The 21,723-nt window shown below is 37.2% G+C and overlaps 2 protein-coding genes across 2 annotated transcripts in view; one reads left to right on the top strand and one right to left on the bottom strand.

The window, feature by feature from the left end:
• LOC126473496 (serine/threonine-protein kinase SMG1) overlaps positions 1-21,723 on the bottom strand; it is a 353,891-nt gene that overhangs the window by 95,797 nt on the left and 236,371 nt on the right. The window contains exons 35-36 of the mRNA XM_050100581.1: positions 16,846-16,999; positions 15,512-15,631 (exon numbers count right to left, since the gene is read on the bottom strand). Coding sequence (XP_049956538.1) covers positions 15,512-15,631; positions 16,846-16,999 — 274 coding nt within the window. The remainder of the gene's footprint in view (positions 1-15,511; positions 15,632-16,845; positions 17,000-21,723) is intronic.
• LOC126473495 (octopamine receptor 1) lies at positions 78-10,645 on the top strand. Its single transcript, XM_050100580.1, has 4 exons — positions 78-341; positions 1,224-1,957; positions 9,821-10,091; positions 10,279-10,645. The coding sequence occupies exons 2-4, from the start codon at positions 1,530-1,532 to the stop codon at positions 10,582-10,584; spliced, it is 1,005 nt and encodes a 334-aa protein (XP_049956537.1). The 5' UTR covers positions 78-341; positions 1,224-1,529; the 3' UTR covers positions 10,585-10,645.

Genomic DNA, 21,723 nt, shown 5'->3' with positions numbered 1-21,723 from the left:
TAGCACCTTATCATATTGACACTGCTATCTAGAGTCAGCATGGAAGGAAGCTTTGTATTTTTCTGATAACACTGGTCAATAGTGGGGGGTCTAAGTTTTAACAACTTGCCTAGCAGAAAAATGGGAAAGAAAATGAAAATTCAGTGCAAGATGCAAAACATCATTAAATATTCTAACTCTTATCACCAAGCTCAGCTCTCTGAATGTTTATGTTGTTTGCCTATGTAATTTACACCAGACTGATAAGTGATAGATATTGCCTTCAAAGCTAGAGTCAAAGTAGCTGTACCCGAAACAGCAATTCTCTTCATATATTATCCACACAGAATTACTAAGCACTGGTGAGTATGAGAGGTCTAACAACTGTATAAACCGTTTTCATTTCTGGATTTTCTGAAGACTACTTAAATCTTTATATAATTTTTCTACACTGGATAGATACCTCAACACGTATTTTACTTTTAAACTAACTCAAGAACATTGCTAACAGTGTTTCCATAGAAAAGCAGTTAGAAAACAATGAGGCAGCTTGCATTTATGAGTTATGGTTGTCACATTCATTGAATGAAATTTATGTTGCTACCCATCCTGACATCACATTACCGAAAGATGTTTTATAGGTTTTTTCATATGGACTACATCACAACAAGGGACATGAGGATACTGATTCCTAAATTAACAAGTTTACGATGTAACTAATTTATATATTACTTATAATTAAAACATAGTTCTGTACCTAAAAGCAGTGGGTAATGAGGCACATTTGCAGTAAGTTACAAAAAATTTGCAGTAATAAATTTTATGATGATTCAAACACAAAAGACTAAAAAATATTAATGCAAATGACATTGTCACATATTCAAAACTGGTCTCAAATATAGCTATAATATAAACTAATTATAAATGTGATGCAAGAATATATGAACAAAATTGAATAGCTGTTTGAAATAATAAAAAATCTGCTACAATGGAGCAACAAATATTGGTCACTTCTCTTCTCAAACCATATGCTGAATTTGTAGTGATAATATTAATATAAGCAAGTATCATGTAAATTTTGACCAAATACTTTGCAGTTTCACTTTACCCATTTCACTTCTAGTTCATTACTTTACCCATTTCACTTCTAGTTCATTACTATATGTTGGATGCAGCCAAAATTAATGTTATAAATATAGTGTCATGATGCTGTAGATAAAACTAAATATGATTTCTTTCCACAGATTAAACAAAACATCCCACATTAGCGGCAGCAGGGACAATGAAAATAGCTTATATCCAGTGACAATGTCCATGAAGTGAAATTCTTGTGAATGTGAAATGGTGAAAAGTAAGATTCATTATGGAAGACATATGATGAAAGAAAATGCTATGTGAGTCAATGGCTTAGGAGGAGGCAAACCATATGCGTGGGATCTAAGAATCAAGCTCGCGCAAAGATGTCTTCACACAAGAAGCACTTATTTTATATCAGAAAATGTGCATTTTCCCAGTGATCTTTTAGTGTTATATATGAGTGTGAGATTGACATGTCAGGACTCTTCAATGAGACCTTTTCAGGGAACTATTCAACAGACACTGAAGACGAGATACTATTTGGATTGCCAGAGAGAGTGATATGGGCAACTATTGACGGAGCCCTCATGATTCCAATTTTAGCAGGGAACATTGTAACCATCTGCGCAATTTTATGGTGTCGACGTCTGTCAAGTGTACTATCAAACCAGTTCATCCTGAACTTGGCAATATCTGACTTGTTAGTAGGTCTATTTTTGCCATATCATATGGCATTCTCAATAATCGATGAACTGAACAAGTCCAAGAACATCTGTTTATTGCGATTTATACTAGTCATACTTCCAGCCAGTTCTTCAATATATAATCTCATAGCAATCGCTATTGACAGGTATATTTCCATCGTGTATCCACTACACTATTCAACGTACATGACAGCAAGGTAAGTTGCAAGAATTATTCATACGACATTTTTTATAATTTCTTAAATGGTAAGATTCATGTCAGGTATCAAGATGGCTTTCTAACACATGGTTTGATATAGTACACATTACGAATTGAATCACACATTTCGCAGAAGCTGAAAGAAAAGTACATATATAAATGTTCTAAGAGGACACACTTTAAAGTGAACAGTTTATTTGTCATTCTACATACTGTTTGTCAGGAAAACTGTAATAAAAAAGCTCCTGAAATTTTATGTAAACAGCTGCTATATCAATATCTCAATTACTTATTTGAATGGGACAGGAAATTATGAGGTTTGCTGATCAAAAGCAATTTATTACTGCTGACTTTAACATATGTTTACTTGCTGACCCTCTATACTACGCTAAAGAAAGATTAGGGCTTAACCCTGAGGCCCAAGGATATAGATTTCAGCTACAGACCTCTACCATTTGAAATGCTGTATAAGCTGATAAAACATATCAGTTGAGGAGGAGGAGGAGGAGGAGGAGGAGGAGGAGGAGGAGGTGGTGGTGGGGAGGGGGGGGGTGAATAAATACCAAGTGAATTATGTTAGCTTTTTACTTAAATGAGTACTACTGATAGCATGTATCAGAAAATAAAACTGTCCTCAACCCAAAGGTTGGGCTGAATACCACTGCTATACTAAGGCATGGTCCTATTGGAAATAGTATGGCCTTACTTTCTCGACCTTCAAACTGATTTACCAAGCTAGTGATATACGGGTACACAATTTAAAGTGGAATCCAAACCACAGTGTAACATGGCACTTTCACATACGCAAATTATTGCCAGAGGCAAAAGATGTGAAAGTGCCAAAAAAGTCCCAGGATTGATTGATATCTCTGGACCTCCAAGTACCTAGTCTGACACTTAACACACCATTCTAATAATAGATACAAGAATGTAAATTAAACAAGAAATAATCTAAAGTAGAGTAATTAACTTCAGTGCTGTAATGGAGGTTCATAACATGTCCACGTCCATAATAACTGCCACGTGCATTCGATGCTGGTACAGATGGAAGTTTCAACCCAACACAGTAGTCAGTTTGACAAAGGAATGTATTTCCCCTCCCATGCTCCAATTGCTTCAGTGCATTGCAATACCTGAAGATATTGTTGTCTCATCTACCATTACCCAATCCCCAAGTGGCATATATTTCTAGGAATAATCTAACAGGTCTTGCTGCATGTGGGTATTATACTGTCCAGTCACATTAATGTGAACATCTGTCAAAGCCTGAATAGCTACCTTTTGTAGCGCAGACTGCAGCGAGATGTGCAAGAAGAGTGTCATTGAGGTTCCAGAAGGAATTAACAGGGATTTGGATTCACACTGATCCCAGTGTCGTGGCCAGCTGCACTAGGTTTCTTGGCTGAGGATCCATGGCGCAAACAGCCCAGTCTAAGTGGTCCCACAGATTATAGACTATGTTTAAATCCAGAGTGTTTATGGCCAGGGGAATAGGGTAAAATCATCCTGGTACACACTGAACCATGCACATACACTGTGACCTGTGCGACATGTTACATTGTCCTGCTGGTAGATGCCATTGTCTCAAGGAAAGGCAAACGGCATTTAGGAGTAGACATGATCCTAAAGGATAAATGCATATTACGCTGATCCATTGTACCTTTCAGAATGGCAAGATCACCCAGGGAATGCCATGAACACATTCCCCAGAACATAATGCTCTCTTTTTGGCCTGGACCCTTCCAAACATTGTTGCAGGGTGTTGGCTTTCAAATGTTTCACACCACAAATGCCAACAGCCATTTGTCTGATGGGGCATAAAACATGATTAGTTTAGAAGGTCACCTGTGGGACTGGGTGAATGTCCAGCTGTGGTGCAAATTCCAGTGTTCATTGCCTAAGAAGTGCTGTCAGCATAGGTGAATGGATGCAGGGCCTGTTGAAGCTCATACACAATGTTCAGTGAACAAACATTGAGGAGGCATTGTTGGTAGGCCCTTGGTTCATCTGGGCAGTCAGTAGCTCAACAGTTACACATCTATTCACCTGTACAAACCTCTGCAGCCATCATTCACCCCTGTCATCTACAGCCCCTGGTGTACCACAACTGCCTCAGTGCTGCTTTTGGATAGTGCCATTTTTCCATACAGGGAATACTTTGAGCACAGCAGCATGCAACCAATTTACGAACTTTGTTGTTTAAAAAATTCTTCCACCCTTGGCCTGAAAGCCAATGTTCATGTCTTTTGGAGATTAGATAAATCACTATTTCCAACAACTGCACTGTTTTCCGCATTACTCCAACATGCTTTATATATTCTCAACTGCGAGTGGTTACTGCACACTGACGTTTAATATAGGCAATTATCACATTAATATGAATGGGCTGTGTATCTGCAATATGGGTTCTAATGAAGGACAAGCCTAATATTTCTATGAGTTTAATTCAACATGATAAAATTCAACAATTTTTGTAATTTTTCTCTTAAGTTGACATGTTCCACATCATAGCTTTCATAATGAATGTAGAGTATATGAATGCAACTAAATGTCAATCGAAATATAGCTGAAAATGAAATCTTATTTTTCTGAGCATCTGTTGGTGTAAGGGACCGAAAGTCTTCAATGGCTCATTATGGAGTACTAATGTAATTACAATTTATTCAGCCTGTTACCCTAGTTACCTCTGTTTCTTTTTAAAACACACTGTCAGAAAAAAGAAAAAAATAGTACACCTGGAAAGATGAAGTTGATTTTGAGCCGTTGATGGCATATGTGCACCTGGGGGATAGTAGGCGTACTGATAATGGTTAACTGCTATACTGACTCTGACCTTATATACCAAGTGCTAAAAAATTTTAAATTGTACTTAATAATGACACATTACACAAAGGTAAACTCCTAAAGAAAAGAACAAAACAAGTGACATTTAATCCAGCTGTGATCATGACTGTATAGTGTTCAAGAGAGACTATGTACAAGAAGTTCAAGAGAGACTATGTACAAGAAGGAAACAGTTATAAAATTAGTATGTGTCTTAATGTGAAATCAACACACTTTAAACTGGTGTGACAGAGAAGCACCATGGAAGGATAGACAAATAATAATAATCCGTGAGCTTGTCAACAATGGTAGTCTGTATGAATTCAACCACTGAAACACTGAAATGTATTGTTAACAGTGTAACAGAATAAGCTTACTGGACAGAAATGATTGCAGAGCTGAATCTCAGGTTTCCAGAATATGTAAAATTATATCATTAAAGTAAAGACAGGGGAAAAAAAATGGAATGAAGCAACTGCTACATCTACTTCTATACTAAGCAAGCCACAACAAAGTGGATGGCAGAATTATCTCTTATGAAAATGTCTTCCCTTCCCATCCATGTATGGAGCAGGGGAAGAAAAATTTCTTAAGCAATCAATGTAATCTTGCCTTTACAGTCTCTATGGGAGTGATATATATTAGGTTGTTGTACTTTAGTACGTGCTTACATTTGTCACTTAATACTCATTTTAGCATCCTCAGGATAGTTGGTGCCTGTCTTGAAGCTGGGATATTTATCAATATTTTAGGAAGGGCCACACAATTGTTTTGTACACAATCTCTTCTAATTCACTGGTAGGACGCTAGGAAAATGCAATCAATCTACAAACTCTGCCACCCGCTGTACATACTACTGAGTCTACATGGTCACTCCCTTTCATATTCCTTCAAACTGTCACATCTGCATATTTGTGTGAGTTCACTGATATGATGTTCACACAGCACTACGATCTGGTGTTTTGCGAAGTGCACAATTTTATATCTCTGACTGTATAACCAGTTATCAATCTTTGCACCACTTTGAAATCTTACCAAGATTTGACTGAATATTTCTATAGTTCTTTCAGGCACTACTTCATTCCTGATAATTGCATCATCTGCAAACAGTCTGAGGTTACTATTAATATTGCCTTCTCTGTCAGATCAGGAAAGTAGCTCCTTATCCTCATAGGAAATACAAATAATTGTATGGGTAACTACTCGTCGCATAATTTATTTATAATGGGTGGGCCAACAGAAATCTCTATTACTGACAACTATCAACTTATCTAATATGGAATGAAAACACAATCAAATGAAGGTCCACATTGAAATTTATCACATGATAGTGCATCACACACAATTGCAGACTTCATGGGATTAACTATCTCTTGGGACCTGTGGAGTTATATTCCCTGCAAGAAATAAAGGCAAGTATCTGAAGAAAACAGACTTTACAGTGATGTGACAAATTACCAGAAGCCTCAGTGAATAGACAATGAGGGAAAGGCGGATATCAAAAAGCAAATGCCAACTACAGAACAGTTTTGAAAACATGAGACATTAGAAATGGTTGAAGGGGCTTTGGGACAACTAAGTAAGAATGACTAGAAGCTACAAATTTTACACTAGTAATGTGCAATACAAATAATAAGCAAAATTATCTTTGTTTCTGCTGCAGTATTTGGGTAATTTGGATTATTTTCCTGGGACCAGTAAAGCCACAAACTATAATAGGTATGAACATGTTCTACTTGGTTCCAGTAATCCACATTGCCTCAACTTCCATTAACATCGCCTGCTGTTGGCTAGTTATTTTTCCTTTCCTCTGATGCTCTCATCCCTCTCCCTCCTGCTCTTTACTTTTTTCTGCCATCCTCAGAGTTATCCCATATCTCCATCCGGATATTGCAATCTGTTCACCACCTCTCCCTACACTCACTATATGTTTACATTCCCTTCTTTTTAATTCACTTATTTTGCTCATTTTGCTTTTTCTTATCTGCTGTTTTGTTCTTTTCTGCATCTATCGCTTCTATTCCATCTCTGTCTTTTCTTTTCATTTCTTTGCCTTTTGCCCCATTTTCAGTTAAATCTGACTTAACAGTCCTTGGGAAACAAGGCACTGATTAAACCTAGGGCAGTAACAAAACAAGTATAATCAATGAAGGACTTCCATTATATTTCATCAGAGGAAATTTGGAACCAAGTTGAGGCTCTAACACCAACTCTGTCCCAATGCCGGTACTCAGCATATCGAGGGCAAGTTATGGCAGCTGTGGTCCAGCTTGTCAGGAGAGGATACATTGGTTTCGACACCATTCTCAACAAAATCGGTGCCTGTACCTGGACCAGTGGGAATGTAATGTCACAATGATAAGTGGGCTCTTAGTGCAAAGTTTTTTGTCAATTTGACTCGACATTATAATCGAGAAATAGCATCACATAGTATCTCCACCCAGTATGTTTCAATTAGTTCCCTCCTACCTTTTTAAGTGCTTTACTTTTTTTCCAGACAGTGTATCTGAGCACTTACATTTTAGTGATAATATTTTGCAATTTCTCTCAAAGTCAAGATACACTTCAATAGCAAATTGAGATACTTAATAAGTTTTAAAATATGGTTAATTACAATAAGAGTAACAAAGTATAGTGAGCATATCAAAAAGAAAATAGTACGAACCTACAGTGATGTCAGAATGAGTGAATTAGCATTTGTATTTAGGGTAACAGAAAACCATGGCTACAGGGACAGAAAAATAAATAAGGGGAAGAGTAAAAATGATCCTCAGTATGTTTAATACGCTAAATAGTTTTCAGAACTATTGCAATGTCACTGAAAAGTAAAGTTTATAATCAATGTGTGTCACCCATTTTGACTTCAGCTACGAGACTTGGAAACTGAACCGTTAAAACAAATCAAATACTACAGGTTGTTCAACAAGCAATGGAGAGATGCAAGTTGAAAATTACTGGGAGGGACAGAAACGACAAACAAAAGGGGCAGGGACCCAAATGAAGTGGAATACAGGACTGCAACTCCAATCAAAAAGAAATGGAGGCTTGTGGTGTACATAGCCAGTCTAATGAATAGTAGATAACCAATGAAGTTCTTTCCTGGATTTAAAAAAAAAAAAAATAGAAGATGGTGGAGGTGGGTAGGCTGCTATAGTAAAACAATGAAAGAGTAGCATATATGCATATTTCTGGAGACCATACTACATGAAAAATCCTACAGCAGAGATGGAATGTAAAGCCACATCAAACAGTAATGTATATCTCTAGCACATTACTGCTGTCCAATGCACAATGAAAGGAATGCATCAATATGAAACAATTCTGGCTCAAAAATAATTTAACATGTCACATCTTGTAGTTGTCAAAGTAAGGTATGGTACTGTGATATTGGTGACGGTCTGATTTAGGAATTACATACAAAGCCTTTGAACAACAAGGCAAATGTTACAATATAAATTAAAATGTGTGACTGACATAAGCAAAAGGAGCATTTCACAAAATCTCTGAAGTTTGAAAAACAATGTGTGCCAAAACATGTTTAACTGTAACAATCCATAAAGGAAACTTCATCAAGTGCACCACAATTTTTGTGGTGGCTACAAAATATATCAGTGACTATACTGGGAGTTGTGCCTTGCGAACGAAAGTACTGGTTAGCATCTCAGTCTGCGAATACAACCATTTTCTGAAATGGCTTTTCCTTTTTATACATATTAATATATATGGCGGACAAGCAAACACTATTTTCTGTACACTTGCTCTCGATGCCTGGAACATCACAATCTACACTTTCTAAGAGTCATTATATCTTTCTCATATTCTCTGCTTAACTACTGCAACCTGTAACCATTTGAACCTGGCAATTTCACTATGTTAAACTTTTTGCAGATTATCTAGACATCATCATTCAACAGTAGGTGGATAGTTAATCTTTCAGCTGATCCATACATCCTACTAGTCCAATAAGTTTCAAGACTTGATTAATCCTTTTGTTGCTGTGGACGCATATACATGACTTGCTACATCATTCCCCACGTACTATGGGCATGTATATTCACCATTTGGGTTTTCTACAGTGCAATGGATGTCTCAATATGTCCTGAGCCACAGACCTCCCACTACTGCGGACAAGTTACTTTCATATCACAGTGAATACAACAGTATTTTTGACAACATATGTACATCATTACATACTATCATCTGCAAAAAAAACCTTGTTTCAATATACTGAATCATTTATGAGATATGATGACTGTTATGACCATGCGATTTGTGATGCACATGGATGTGAATGGGCATGTTGCAGGTGAACATCCTTCGGATATAAAAGCCAGTAACTTGAGTATGCAATGTGATATCCTCCTGCTGACAATTGTAAATAAAATTTCCAAATGTTATCTAAATTTCACTCACTGTAATGCATGACCTAAAATTAACCATACGCAAAGTTCATGCAATGCACTTTTACCTCTGTAAACTCTAAACTTTCATGCAATGTTTTACTTAATTTGATGCAGCACAATAAGTATGATGGATAACAAAAAGAAATTCAGTTCTTAAGTGAGTGAAAGTATCACACTGTAAGATGCGCAAAAATCAAATTTTTTCATCAAACAATTTTGGAAAACACGGATGGTAAGTATTTTATATCAGCCATGACATTGTCTCTCTACAAACAGTACAGTCAAAACAAAAGCCACCTTAGCACAGAATGCAAAGAGCATGTCTGCAGCAGTGAATGGTTTAATAAAAAGTAGAGAAAAATTACAATGGTTTTTAATGCTCCAAGCATTCTAGATAGATGGGGAGGGAGGGAGGGGGGGGGGAGAGGGGGAGAGGGGGAGAGAGAGAGAGAGAGAGAGAGAGAGAGAGAGAGAGAGAGAGAGAGAGAGAGAGAGAGAGAGAGAGAGAGAGAGAGAGAGGGGGGGGGGGGGGGGTAGGGGAGGGGGGTGTTTAATTTATTTTCCACTTTGTGAACTTAATCATGTTAGCACACTCTTTACTATTATTATTTCCTGAAATTTCGTTCTGTTTACAGGAAAGCATTAGTGATAGTCGGAGTTGGCTGGATACTTTCTGCCATAGTATCAACAATGCCCAGCTATTGGAATAAATACAGTGAGGACAAGGAGTGTTTGGTTGACAATGTGCTACCAAAAGCCTACATCATATGCATCATCACACCAGCATTTGTTCTGGTACTTGTAGCAATGTTGGTACTTTACTGGCGAATATGGAAGGAAGCTTCAGAACAAGCCAGAAGACTTAGGAACGTTACTAACTCTCAGTCAGATTGGAAATCTGTCCAGGTGAGTATGTACACTGCTGTTTCATTTGCACAAAAATATGTTTAATCTAGCTGCAATTGCTTTTTGCACTCTATATCATTTAATACAATCACCATCTTAACTAACTTTTGTGGTTCTTATTTACTGAACTGTTCTCTCTCCTTCCTTTATTTTTATTTATTTATGTATTTAGTTTTTTCTTTCACAGGTTGTTCTTTTAGTCTTGGGCTCTTTCTCCATCTGTTGGCTACCCTACTTCACAGTCATCTGTTGCCGTGTTGTTGGTGCGAAGTCATACACATCCTTTGTGGTTTACAAAGCAGCATTTTCAATGGGTATGGCCAACTCATGCATAAATCCACTCATATATGCATGGAAAAACACTGAATTTAAGAATGCTTTTAGAAATATACTTCACTGCAAGTCACCAAACCGAGCAGATCATCTACTAGAAACTATAACTACACATACCGAACTGCACACTATTGACAGTTCATGTGGAGGTTTCACTTAACTTTCAATGATTGTTTAATCTTCTTTTTGTAAATATAGTTCTGAAAAAACGTAAAACTTTATATTTGCAATTTATTTTTTCAATAGCCTCATTTATGAGTTCCTTCCATTCATTCCCAAAAGTCCAGAAAATAAATAAATAATAACTGAATGTAGGGCATTAACAGATTAATGTCAATAAGAGAAGAACTGAATTTACATCAGAAGAAACCAAAATCATGGCATTAAAAGGTTGCAACAGCAGAACACAATCTGTAAGTTGCACAGATGTAAGTCAGAAAGGGTTCCTTAAACAAATGCCTGCTTCCTCTCAATGTCATTTTCATAAATGAAATTATAATATATTAACAGACCAGGAAAACATTTTTATAATGGGCCATCAATGAGCTTGCGATAAGCAGGGGGCAGTTTTCCAGGTAAACACACCCGTAGGCAAGCAATTGGACTAACACACCTCCCAGGATTAGGAGAACAAAATGCATTCTGTAACTCACATGTTGTTCTAGTTTAATGGTATGTACTGCCCTTACACTGTAGACACAGATCAGCCAGATGAAACATGTAACAAAGCCTTGTTGTCAGATGACATCAAATAGAAAACAAAACTTGCAAGTTGTAATGTGTAACAGAAGTTACGATGATAATCGGAGATGGTGTTTGATGTCATTATGCAATATACCAGAACAAGTTTATCCAGTGTCTTTTTCTCACAAGTTTACACAGTTCACATCAGAATATATTTGTCAAATATAAAGTTAAGGAAAAATTGCAGTGATCTGTGATGCACGGGATGTGACATATTAGCAGAAGAAAAAGCCTCATAAACCTCTTGAGAGAGTAACTGTGATGTACGACATTAAATTTCTGTAAATGACACTTATTACATCCCACAGCTGAGGTTGCTAACCAAAACTAGTTGACCGGTACTCATCCCACACACATCTGGCTCAAATCCTTGTAATGGAAGAAAAGTGTCATCACCAGCAAAGAGAAGATGGGCTATGGCATACAGATCCATATTATTAGATATTTTGCCAATGTTGCATTTTTATTTCCAAACGTATTTGCACTTTTATGGCCTGAGGATATGTGACTGTCAATGGGGATGTGCAGCACCTTAAGCTCTCCCTTCTTTGCATTCTATACTCTATCGTAACAATACAACCACAAATTCTACTAACTTACACTACACTAGCTCTCTCCATGGTCATCCATGCAACACAGATATACACAGCACTATATTGGTCTGATGAATGCACAGGCAAACAGCCTCCATTAAGTCCCACCCATAACAGAAAAGTGCAGTTCTTGCATAGTCCCCTACATTCATGTGATGCACATGACAATCAAAAATGAGGAGGCGAGAGAAGCATAAAAATTACCACCAGTTGCATGGTGTATTGGTTATTAATCAGTAAACATAGAGCCTTGACACAAACAGTACTTATTTCTAAGCAACCCACTACCTGTCACAACTCAAGGCATTGGTAATCAAAAGATGAATATTAATAACATTATCAACCATGTAACCATCTAATATTTTATCAATTCATTGTTTCCCCTATGTGGGACGGTAAAGGGGTTTCTAATACACATCTGATGGAGGGGGGGGGGCGGCGGCGGCAACAACAACCAAGAAGCAATCAGATTTTTCTTTACACTAAGTACTATAAATAAGTCACCTGACAGGTCACTAATACTTGATACAATAATGTAACTGTTGTGTCATTTATTAAAAATACCAGTCAGATAGTAGAGGCTGTGAATAGTATACAACAACAGTATACTGAAATCCCCCCCCCCCCCCACACACACACACACACACACACACACACACACACAAACCAGCTATAATATCTGGGGGAAGGTGGAACAGGAGAGAGATCTATCTATCTATCTTTCTTTCTTTCTTTCTTTCTTCTGTTAATTGCTACACTATAGTGTGTTTAAATTATTTGTGACTTTCATTATTTGGCTCACCAGGCGGGACATGATGTGATTGCCCTGGTAATACCAATGACAAGCTGGCTTTTCCTATCACACTGCCAGCTATTTGGCTGGTAAAGCATCCCTGTTGCCATGCCATGGGTAAAGAGTACCACATGGTGTCATGCATTAGAAGCAGCTAAGTTTGTCAGCTCTGGTAAAGTGGTCTTTTCTAGTGCTGAAGCAGTCATTAGGTGTTGTGAATGAGAGTTCTGTGTTGGTGCTGTATTAACAACATCAGTGCAGCATGTCTACACTAGATTCTAATAAAACAGCTTGTCACAACAAAAGAGCTTGTCACAACAAAAATGGTTAACTGGCTGTGAAGATAATGTTCTGCTGCAAAATATTACTCTGAATTCAACAATAGTGAACAACTGACAGTGCCACTGTTGTGACCAACAGAAGTTCCAGCAACAAAATGGAGGAAAGTAGATATTTTGCTCCAGGTGCAAAGAAAATTCCATTGGCTAAAACTGAACCTAGCAGTTATAAGGCGGAGCTAATGGAACTTTTAATGCTGTACAAGCCAAAAACTCCACACTACCAGATCGACGAACCGGTTGATGCAAAGAGACATAATTTAATTGGATTTCCTTCGTATCATGATCATTTAAATGCGACAGAATGTATGGGTCTAGGTGAAAAGTAATGTGACAAAACAACAAGAAGTTTACACTTGGTGAGGCTGAAATGCTGACAAAAAGAAGCCATTGTAAATGTTACATTACGGGACTGGTCTCAAGTTGTCAGTCACACCAAGAAGGTAGTTGAGAAGGCATGGATTCATGAAGAACTAACGAGTTTTGAGTAATACTTAACTTCTCTCATTGGCATGTTAAAAATCTACTTCTTTTGCCAAAACACAGTATAGTTTACAAATATTTATCTTGCAAGCTTTCTAATGTCGTCGAAATTGTGACAGAATCCTGAAACAGTGTATTATTAAACTAGCAACTGAGGGCAAGACAGGCCAATAGTTTCTGAAAAAGCTTAGTCTCAGTATAAAAACAAACTTATAACTTCTTCACTTATGTTGTTGCAAAATCCACAGAAATTTTCATTTCAACAGCTAACAATGGCCCTCAAAAATTACATCATTTCATTGAAAAGAAATTGCAGTTGCTTGAATACTGTGGTAGACATGGAAGTTTTGCATATTAATCATAAGACAAACTACTCTCCTCATGGTTTGTTATCATTTGCCAAAATCTTGTTTCGATATCTGAAACTGTTCATACAACATGAGGGATTTACGAATATTTCATTCTGGCTTTTTCAGTGGTGCACGTGTTTGTGACGAAGAGCTTTACACACATTCCATTTTCTTAAGAGTGTAGACAGACAGTAATACCTTCCAAGTTTAAAGGATCAACACATGACCTAACATGCACCTCATGCAAATTCGTAGTGACGCCTTTTTTCACAGCAAACTAAAAATTTCTTGCTGCAGTTTACCTAATAACAAAATATCACAGTAACTATGACCATTAACAAAATGATAGGAGTTCATCATGACGTTGATAAACAAAACTATGAGATTTGCAGGAATCAGTTTTTTACCAACTAATTTCTCAAAATCATTAGAGAAAAACAGCAGTTCAGCAGGGTTGCATGCCTTGATGTTCACACATTCAAGTGAACTTGCCTGGTTCCCTGTCAAGTAGGCTTGGCATTACTGTCACCAGCTGGCACTCTCACAAGCTCGTAACTAAGCTCCCTCCACTTGCTCCGTACTGAACTGTCAAAAGTCACAACTTATTTTAAACATACTATAGGAGTGTATGAACAATTTTTTTCAATCAGTCAATTTTACTTGACTGACAGTGAGCACTGAGCTCTGCAAAGCAGACTGTGACTGAGTGTTTGCCTGCTTAGCTGGGTGGTAACATGCTTGCCTACCATACACCGGGCCCAGGTCCGATTCCCGGCGAGGTTAGGGGTTTTCTCCGCCCGTGGACAAAGTGGTGTGTTGTCATCATCCTTTCATCATCTTCACCGGCATGAAATTTGCCCAATGTGGTGTCGACTGAACTAAGACTTGTACCCAGTGGCAGAATATCCCCGGTTGGGACCTCCCAGCCAACAATGCTACGCGATCATTTCTTTTTCTGTAACTGCAGGTTCGCTTGACTCAGTTATTAATAATCTTCAAGTAAGTGGAAAGTGTTACATCATTATGTGAACAAAAATCCCAAATTTTGCAAAAACGTTACAAAAGTCTGTTGCGTGCTTCATAATTTTGTGATACTACCACAAGCCTACATCATATGCATCATCACACCAGGGTTTGTTATGTAGCAATGCTGGTACTTTACTGGCAAATATGGAAGGAAGCTTCAGAACAAGCCACAAGACTTCAGAACTTTACTAACTCTCAGTCAGATTGGAAATCTGTCCAGGCGAGTATGTACACTGCTGTTTCATTTGCACAAAAATATGTTTTCTAGCTGCAACTGCAATTGCTTTTTGCACTCTACATCATTTAATACAATCATTTCTATTTGGTCAAAGCAAATTATCTTCACGAACATAATTGTATTTCACCCTAACTTCCATTAGAGAATATTGGATTAAAATTATTTAACTCTGAAAGGGATGATCAAGTGAAACGTAAATTTTTGTAAAAAATAAAAAGTATCACTCGAAACTGTCTTTACTTTATTGGTGGTAACCAGTTTCAGTTATTTAAACCAACATCACATCAAATTCAATAAGGAGTAGGGGAATCATCAAGCAGACAGGGACGGGCACCATGTGGTAGTAAAAGCAACCACTGTGTGTTTTGTTCTTCACTGAATTGGTTCTAATTATGGTTCATAAACAAGCCTGCTTTTATCACCAGTACAATTAAATCAACTTTGAGTGACACTTTTTTATTAAGAAGTAAAACTGCAGAAGTTCCAGATGGGTGCCAAAAACTCATAATTTTTGTAACTTACCTCAACTCCAGTTACACCAAGAGCTGTACGAATATTTGAAGTCATACGGAATGGTACATTTTCAGGCACTCTTAATGTTTTCCCTTTTTCAAAACAAACATTGTAATCAATGTGCACCACCTACAATTAAAAAAAAAAATTAAAAGGAAATATTCTTTTACCATCTTAATGCTGTAAATCATACAAAAATTTACTCTGTGATAAAAACTTTAACGTTCTCAAAGACTGCTGTCTCTACTCTCAAACTGAAGGAAATATGTGGGGGTTATTTAATACTTTGTAGTTTGTGTCTTCCACCCCTGGGATTTTGTAAATTTGCTGATTACAATGGTACATTTATTTCAAATGACAGATAACATACCAAGCATTATATAACATGCAATATTATTCCAAGTACACCTTTTTTTTAAGAGGGTCAGAAGCAGATAGTGTGTCTTCATGTGGAGGATATCTTTTTCCTGCCAATTGGCAAGGGAAACAAGAGTTACAGCATGTAGTGTGGGACAGAAACATAAAGCATACTGCCAATACTGCAAAGTAGTTTCCAGTCTCCATACACAGAATGCAGCAGACACTCGCATTTTATCTGCATGCCATCTTACTGAAGTTATGCTTTTGCCAGCCTTCCAACAAGTTTCACAGCCAACATCTTACAACAAATAATTCAACATATAACAGGGCCCAAAATTTATTTTGCCATCCTCATATTTATAGAGCATCAGAAAATCTGAACACATCATAAATACAAAAACCAAAGACCCAAACAAGGGTATTAATTATTATCCAGAACCAACACCTTCAATTGAGAAGCTTCTTTCAGTTTAGTAACTGACCTGAAGCAACTCTCACAAAAGTATAAAACAATGTACTGTAATCTTTGGATAATCAAAAATTAAAATAAATGGATAATTTGATCATTGAACAACTGGCACTTGAAGAGAGCTGGCAGTATTGGCAGTTTACTGATTGCTTTCAGTATTGGTACAAACTGATTTTACAGTGTTTTTTTATAGCAAAATGTCATCATCTAGTCCCAACAATATGAAAGTAAATATTCAAACTGCTGCTGTACAGTAATGAAACCAAAAATTATTTTCATGAAAACTATTACAACACTAATGAGCATGGCAGAAAACAACACAGGGGAACCATAAGTCTTTATTCCTGTTTGATATCTCATCTATTTGTTGAAACATTATTTTTAAATAAAAATTTGGGATAACTGTAATGTTTGCTTTTAATAACAAAGTAACACACACACAAAAGGGTGTTTTAGTGATATTTCAACATTTCACATATTTTACTTTCTTGCTATCATAATGTAACACACAAACCTCTCCAGTAGAAAGATCAACAAGGACATTGTCGAGATGTCTATCTCCTAGTCCTATTATGTATCCAATAACTGACATCACTGCGACAGAGTATGAATAAGTGCGAGTAGTCTGCCACCAAGCACCAGCATTAAGACTATTGCACCACAGCTCTCTGCAAATGAAATAAATAAATAATTAAATAAATAAATCACCCAAGCAGCGTAAATCAGCAATTAACAAACTATGAACATACTACAATGACATTTCTACAAATAAGTTACACTATCAAATTTAAAACTAATTGCACAAATACTGAAAGGAGTAAACATAGCCACTCTGAGTAATGTTGTGATGCTGAGTGGTAGGCAGACACATAAAAAAAATAATAATAATAAAAGAAGAAAAAAAAAAATCAGTAAAGTTATTTGTATTTCACCAATAAATTCCCAGTATCATATTAAAATTAAGTTTGCAGTTTTGCAACATCAAACTCACAAATCTGTTCTCAGCAACCAGATCATACACTTACTTTTTCACCCTAGCTCTTCACAGTGCAACAACATAAGTGAAGAGGAAAAAATCTCTTAAGTTGCTTTGGCATTGTTTATTGATACAAGCAATCTGGGGATGGGTAAAACATCAGAACAGAATCAAGAATTTTTATGAAGTAGTCCTATTTGGGTCAAGGCTGTACGGTAAAGTTGAAGGTGTGACCAAACATATCCTAGATTTTACAACTTCACTGCAAGTTAAAACACGACAGTCATACTTTTCGAAAAGATAACATTCTATGAAATTAAATTTATGGTTGTATTATGTAAGGTGGAGAAAAATGTTAAAATGTTGGAGGGATGGCCTCCATGAAGATTTAAACCAAGTGTCAACAGATGTGGATGGATGGCGGATAGCAGCAATGGACAGAATACAGTGGAGGAGGAAACTTGTAGAAGCGTGCGGTCCACTGGGCCTAATCACGTAGTACTAGTACTACTAGTAGTAGTAGTAGTAGTAGTAGTAGGAGGAGGAGGAGGAAAACGACCTGATTGTAAGGTCTAAGCAGGGCAGAGAACATCAAATTGAGCAAAATTTTCCAGATAACCATAGGTCAAAATTCGACTGTTGTGGAGCTATGACCACAAAAAATCACTCAATAAGCAACAATTGTGCAGAACTGCAAGCATTTGAACTTATACCTGTTATACTAAAGAATGGAGTTTGTTTTATTTATTGAGCCTTTTGTCAAATACAGAGGTCTCTCTCCAACATTAAAATGCACTCTGAACTTATTGCCATGAGTATTACACACATACTCCACACACTCTCTTAAAGATGACCTTCCAGATACTTCGATCCTGAGTGTTTTCTTATGCACAAAATCTTCTCACTGCAAGCTGCATATTTTGGAGCCAGGTAGACACTGTTGTTGTTGTTGTTGTTGTTGTTGTTGTTGTTCTTCTTCTTCTTCTTCTTCTTCTTCTTCTTCTTCTTCTTCTTCTTCTTCAGTCAATTTCCCACTCCAATCATTTGTACTATGTAATTTTCTTTGCTCCATCACACTGCATATGAATTGTGAATTTGCAAAACGACTTAAGTCCACATTTTCATTGTTTTGAGTTATGGGTACAGCAACGTTCCAACACCCAACACGCATCACTTAATACCAAAGAGACTTTAGTCCCCAACTTCTGTACATTATTTACAGTAACAGAACATTCCTGTTTACCAGCAAAACAGCCTCAGTCCAGGGCTTAAGTTGTTTTGCTCGTCAGGTAATAATAATTGTTAATAGATTCATGTATAGCTTTAAGTTGGTAAAACGTCTATTACTTATGTTGGTGTGATAGACCTGCAATACATAAGTTGAAAACAAAAATGGTGTCTACCAGCAGTTCTTTATGTATCGGTGTTGTTGAAAATAAAGAAAATAATGACCAAAAATGGAAGAAAGGAATGAAAAGTGCTGCAATGGTTAAAGGTTCGGAGCGCATAAATCATATAGGGAAGTTAGTTTCAGCTAGACAAACAAGACCTGCTTGCGGGTATGCAATTTGGATTTAATTTTGTTTCACAATATTCTCGTACACATCATTGTAGCTAACTGAGACTGGTAATTACTAGCAATGCAGACTCTTGATTATAAAAAATTGGCATATATTTCAGATGCGGGAAACAACGTCTCAATTTGATTTCTGAAAATGCATTATTAGAAGCAATTAATTACATGAAAGATTTTGACACTAAGAATAAACAAGATATGTTCTTACAGCGACAAACTGAAAGTATTGCCATAAAAAGATGAAGAGGAAGGAAAGACAAGTCTGGTACTAGGGCAGCTAAGTTCAAGTATTATGTTAAAGATTCAGACAAGCAGATAGAGGTGTGTAAGAAAGACTTCCTCTGTGTTTATTGTGATACCGTATCCAGGATGAAGATATTGTGTAAGCTGCTGCTTCGTGGCATGTCTCCTAAAGACCAACGTGGAAAACACAAACCAGGGAAAACGAAAGAGGCTGATATACTTGCTTCTATTCATGCCCATATTGCATCATTTCCAACTAAACAAACCCACTATGGAAACACAGATGTTTTCTACTTAAACAGTGAACTACTTGTGAAAACTGTGCATGAAACGTTTCTTGTCCAATATCCTTATAGTAATGTCTCTTACCACTATTATCACAGATATTTCAATAATTATTTCCATTTGAGATTTGGTAGACCCAGTGTAGACACATGCATTACGTGTAAGGAACTGAATGTTAAAGTGAAAAACGGCGCACTTAATGATTATGCTAAACATGTAATGGCAGCAGAACTCCTAGTTCACAAGCATTGCAGAAAAAAGCTCTACAAAACACTAGAAGATGCAGCCAAGTTCTGTACTGAGAGAGAGGATTTTCTTACTTTAACATTTGACTACATGCAAAATGTAGGCTTTCCTAAGATACCAGTTCAGGACATGTATTATTATCGTTAAGTGACTATTCCAGTTCTCTCTGTGCATAACATGAAAACCAATTCAGTATCCTTCTACAGCTACCATGAGAGGCAAGCTAAGGAAAGTCCAAATGACGTACACAGTTTTCTCCTCCATTATTTCAATACCGGCATCTCATCTAGTGTTAACTCTGGTGGTTTTGTGACTGCTGTTCAAGCCAGAACAAGAACAACACTCTCATCAGGTTTTAATGGCTATAAGCACTCAGAGGCGTTTTTTGAATATCAGACCTCTTTTCCCTATCAGAGGACACTCTTTTCTGCAACATGATAGGGACTTCACAGTAGTGAAAAGACGACTGAAGTATGTGGACAGACTGTATACAACAAAGGACGTGTGTGAATACATAGTCAGGTCTAGCGCTAACGGAAATTTTACAGTTACAATCGTTGAAACTGAGGATGTTTATGATTACAACAACTGGTGGCTGCATTATTACATTAGAAATTCCAATGCTGTAGAGATGTCTGTTAAGGACGTTCCTAGAGATAAAAAGCTATCTTTCACTGTTTCAACTTTTATGGAATTCTGCTTTTCTGCAGAACAGATCGGAATAGTTGTGGCAAAACCATGCATAGGAGGAATAATTCAACATTCTTTCTTCCTTGGGCCAATACATCCAAATGCCTCAGAACTATCACATTGACATGCTTATTCAAATGGTGTATGTCCAATCAATGAAAATAAAATTAAAGACATACGCAAAATGCTCAAGTACATTCCCGACTGTAATGAATCCAAAGCATTTTATGAGAAAATTGCAGATTGGGAAACAAAGACAAATGAGTAAAATTGCAATTTTGTTTTGGAAATTTTGTCCTGTGTGTTTATTTCCCTGGATGATTTACTGTTCTATATATTCTGAATGTGTTTTCAATAAAGAAAATACATTATTACGTGTTTACATGACAGAATTTTATCACATAAGAAGCAAAACTGAAGTTAATTTTAAAAATGACTTAAGTCATTCTTTTTTAAACCAACATTTAACCATGAAGGATGTACAGCATCATGCTTTTGTAATGACAGTCTTATGCAGTTTCAATGTATGTAACATACAATGCAGTAATTTAGTGCGATATTCACTTCAGTAAGATAATAGACAGTTTTTTGTTGTTTCTGAAAATGTGTTTCTAGAGACGTAAGTCGTTTTGCAAATTCACGATTCACATGCATTCTCCTACTTCCATTATCTTCACCACTTCAGTATCTCTTACATGGTCTTCCCTTGAAATTCTTGCTGATCTTCTCCAGAAATCTTTTGACATGTCTTCTTTGCAGTAAGTAGCAGTCTGTCTTTTCCTACATTGTTTTTATAACACATCCAGGTTGTTTATACGAGGAGGAGCTGGAAAATAAGTTTCCCCTGTCAACTGTGGGCAGAGTTGTGTGATACGGGCGAAAGACGACACGGCAGGTGAATGCGCACATGCAAGACACTGATATACCATTGGGTAGAGGTCGACCGTGATGAAGCAGATGGGACTGTTGCAGTGCCTGCGCGAAGCGGGGGCCAGCCACCCAGTCTTTTCCCGGAGCTATGGAGAGAAGGTGCATTTTGGAGTCGTAGTCACAGGCGGAAGTGAGAGCTGTTACCCGCTATGAATGAGCATATGGAGTATCAGGCACAGAAATTCATAACCGCCTTGTTGAGGTGCATAGGTCAGAAATTCAGTGCAGGACATGGACATCAGCAAGTGCAGGACATCAGCAAGTGCAGGACATCAGCAAGTGCAGGACATCAGCAAGTGCAGGACATCAGCACGTGCAGGACATCAGCACGTGCAGGACATCAGCACGTGCAGGACATCAGCACGTGCAGGACATCAGCACGTGCAGGACATCAGCACGTGCAGGACATCAGCACGTGCAGGACATCAGCACGTGCAGGACATCAG

Source organism: Schistocerca serialis, chromosome 4 (genome assembly GCF_023864345.2).
Source record: "Schistocerca serialis cubense isolate TAMUIC-IGC-003099 chromosome 4, iqSchSeri2.2, whole genome shotgun sequence".
In the NCBI taxonomy this organism is placed as follows: Eukaryota; Metazoa; Arthropoda; class Insecta; order Orthoptera; family Acrididae; genus Schistocerca; species Schistocerca serialis.
The sequence above is the reverse complement of the archived record's forward strand: the minus strand, read 5'-3'. Positions and strand labels throughout refer to the sequence as shown.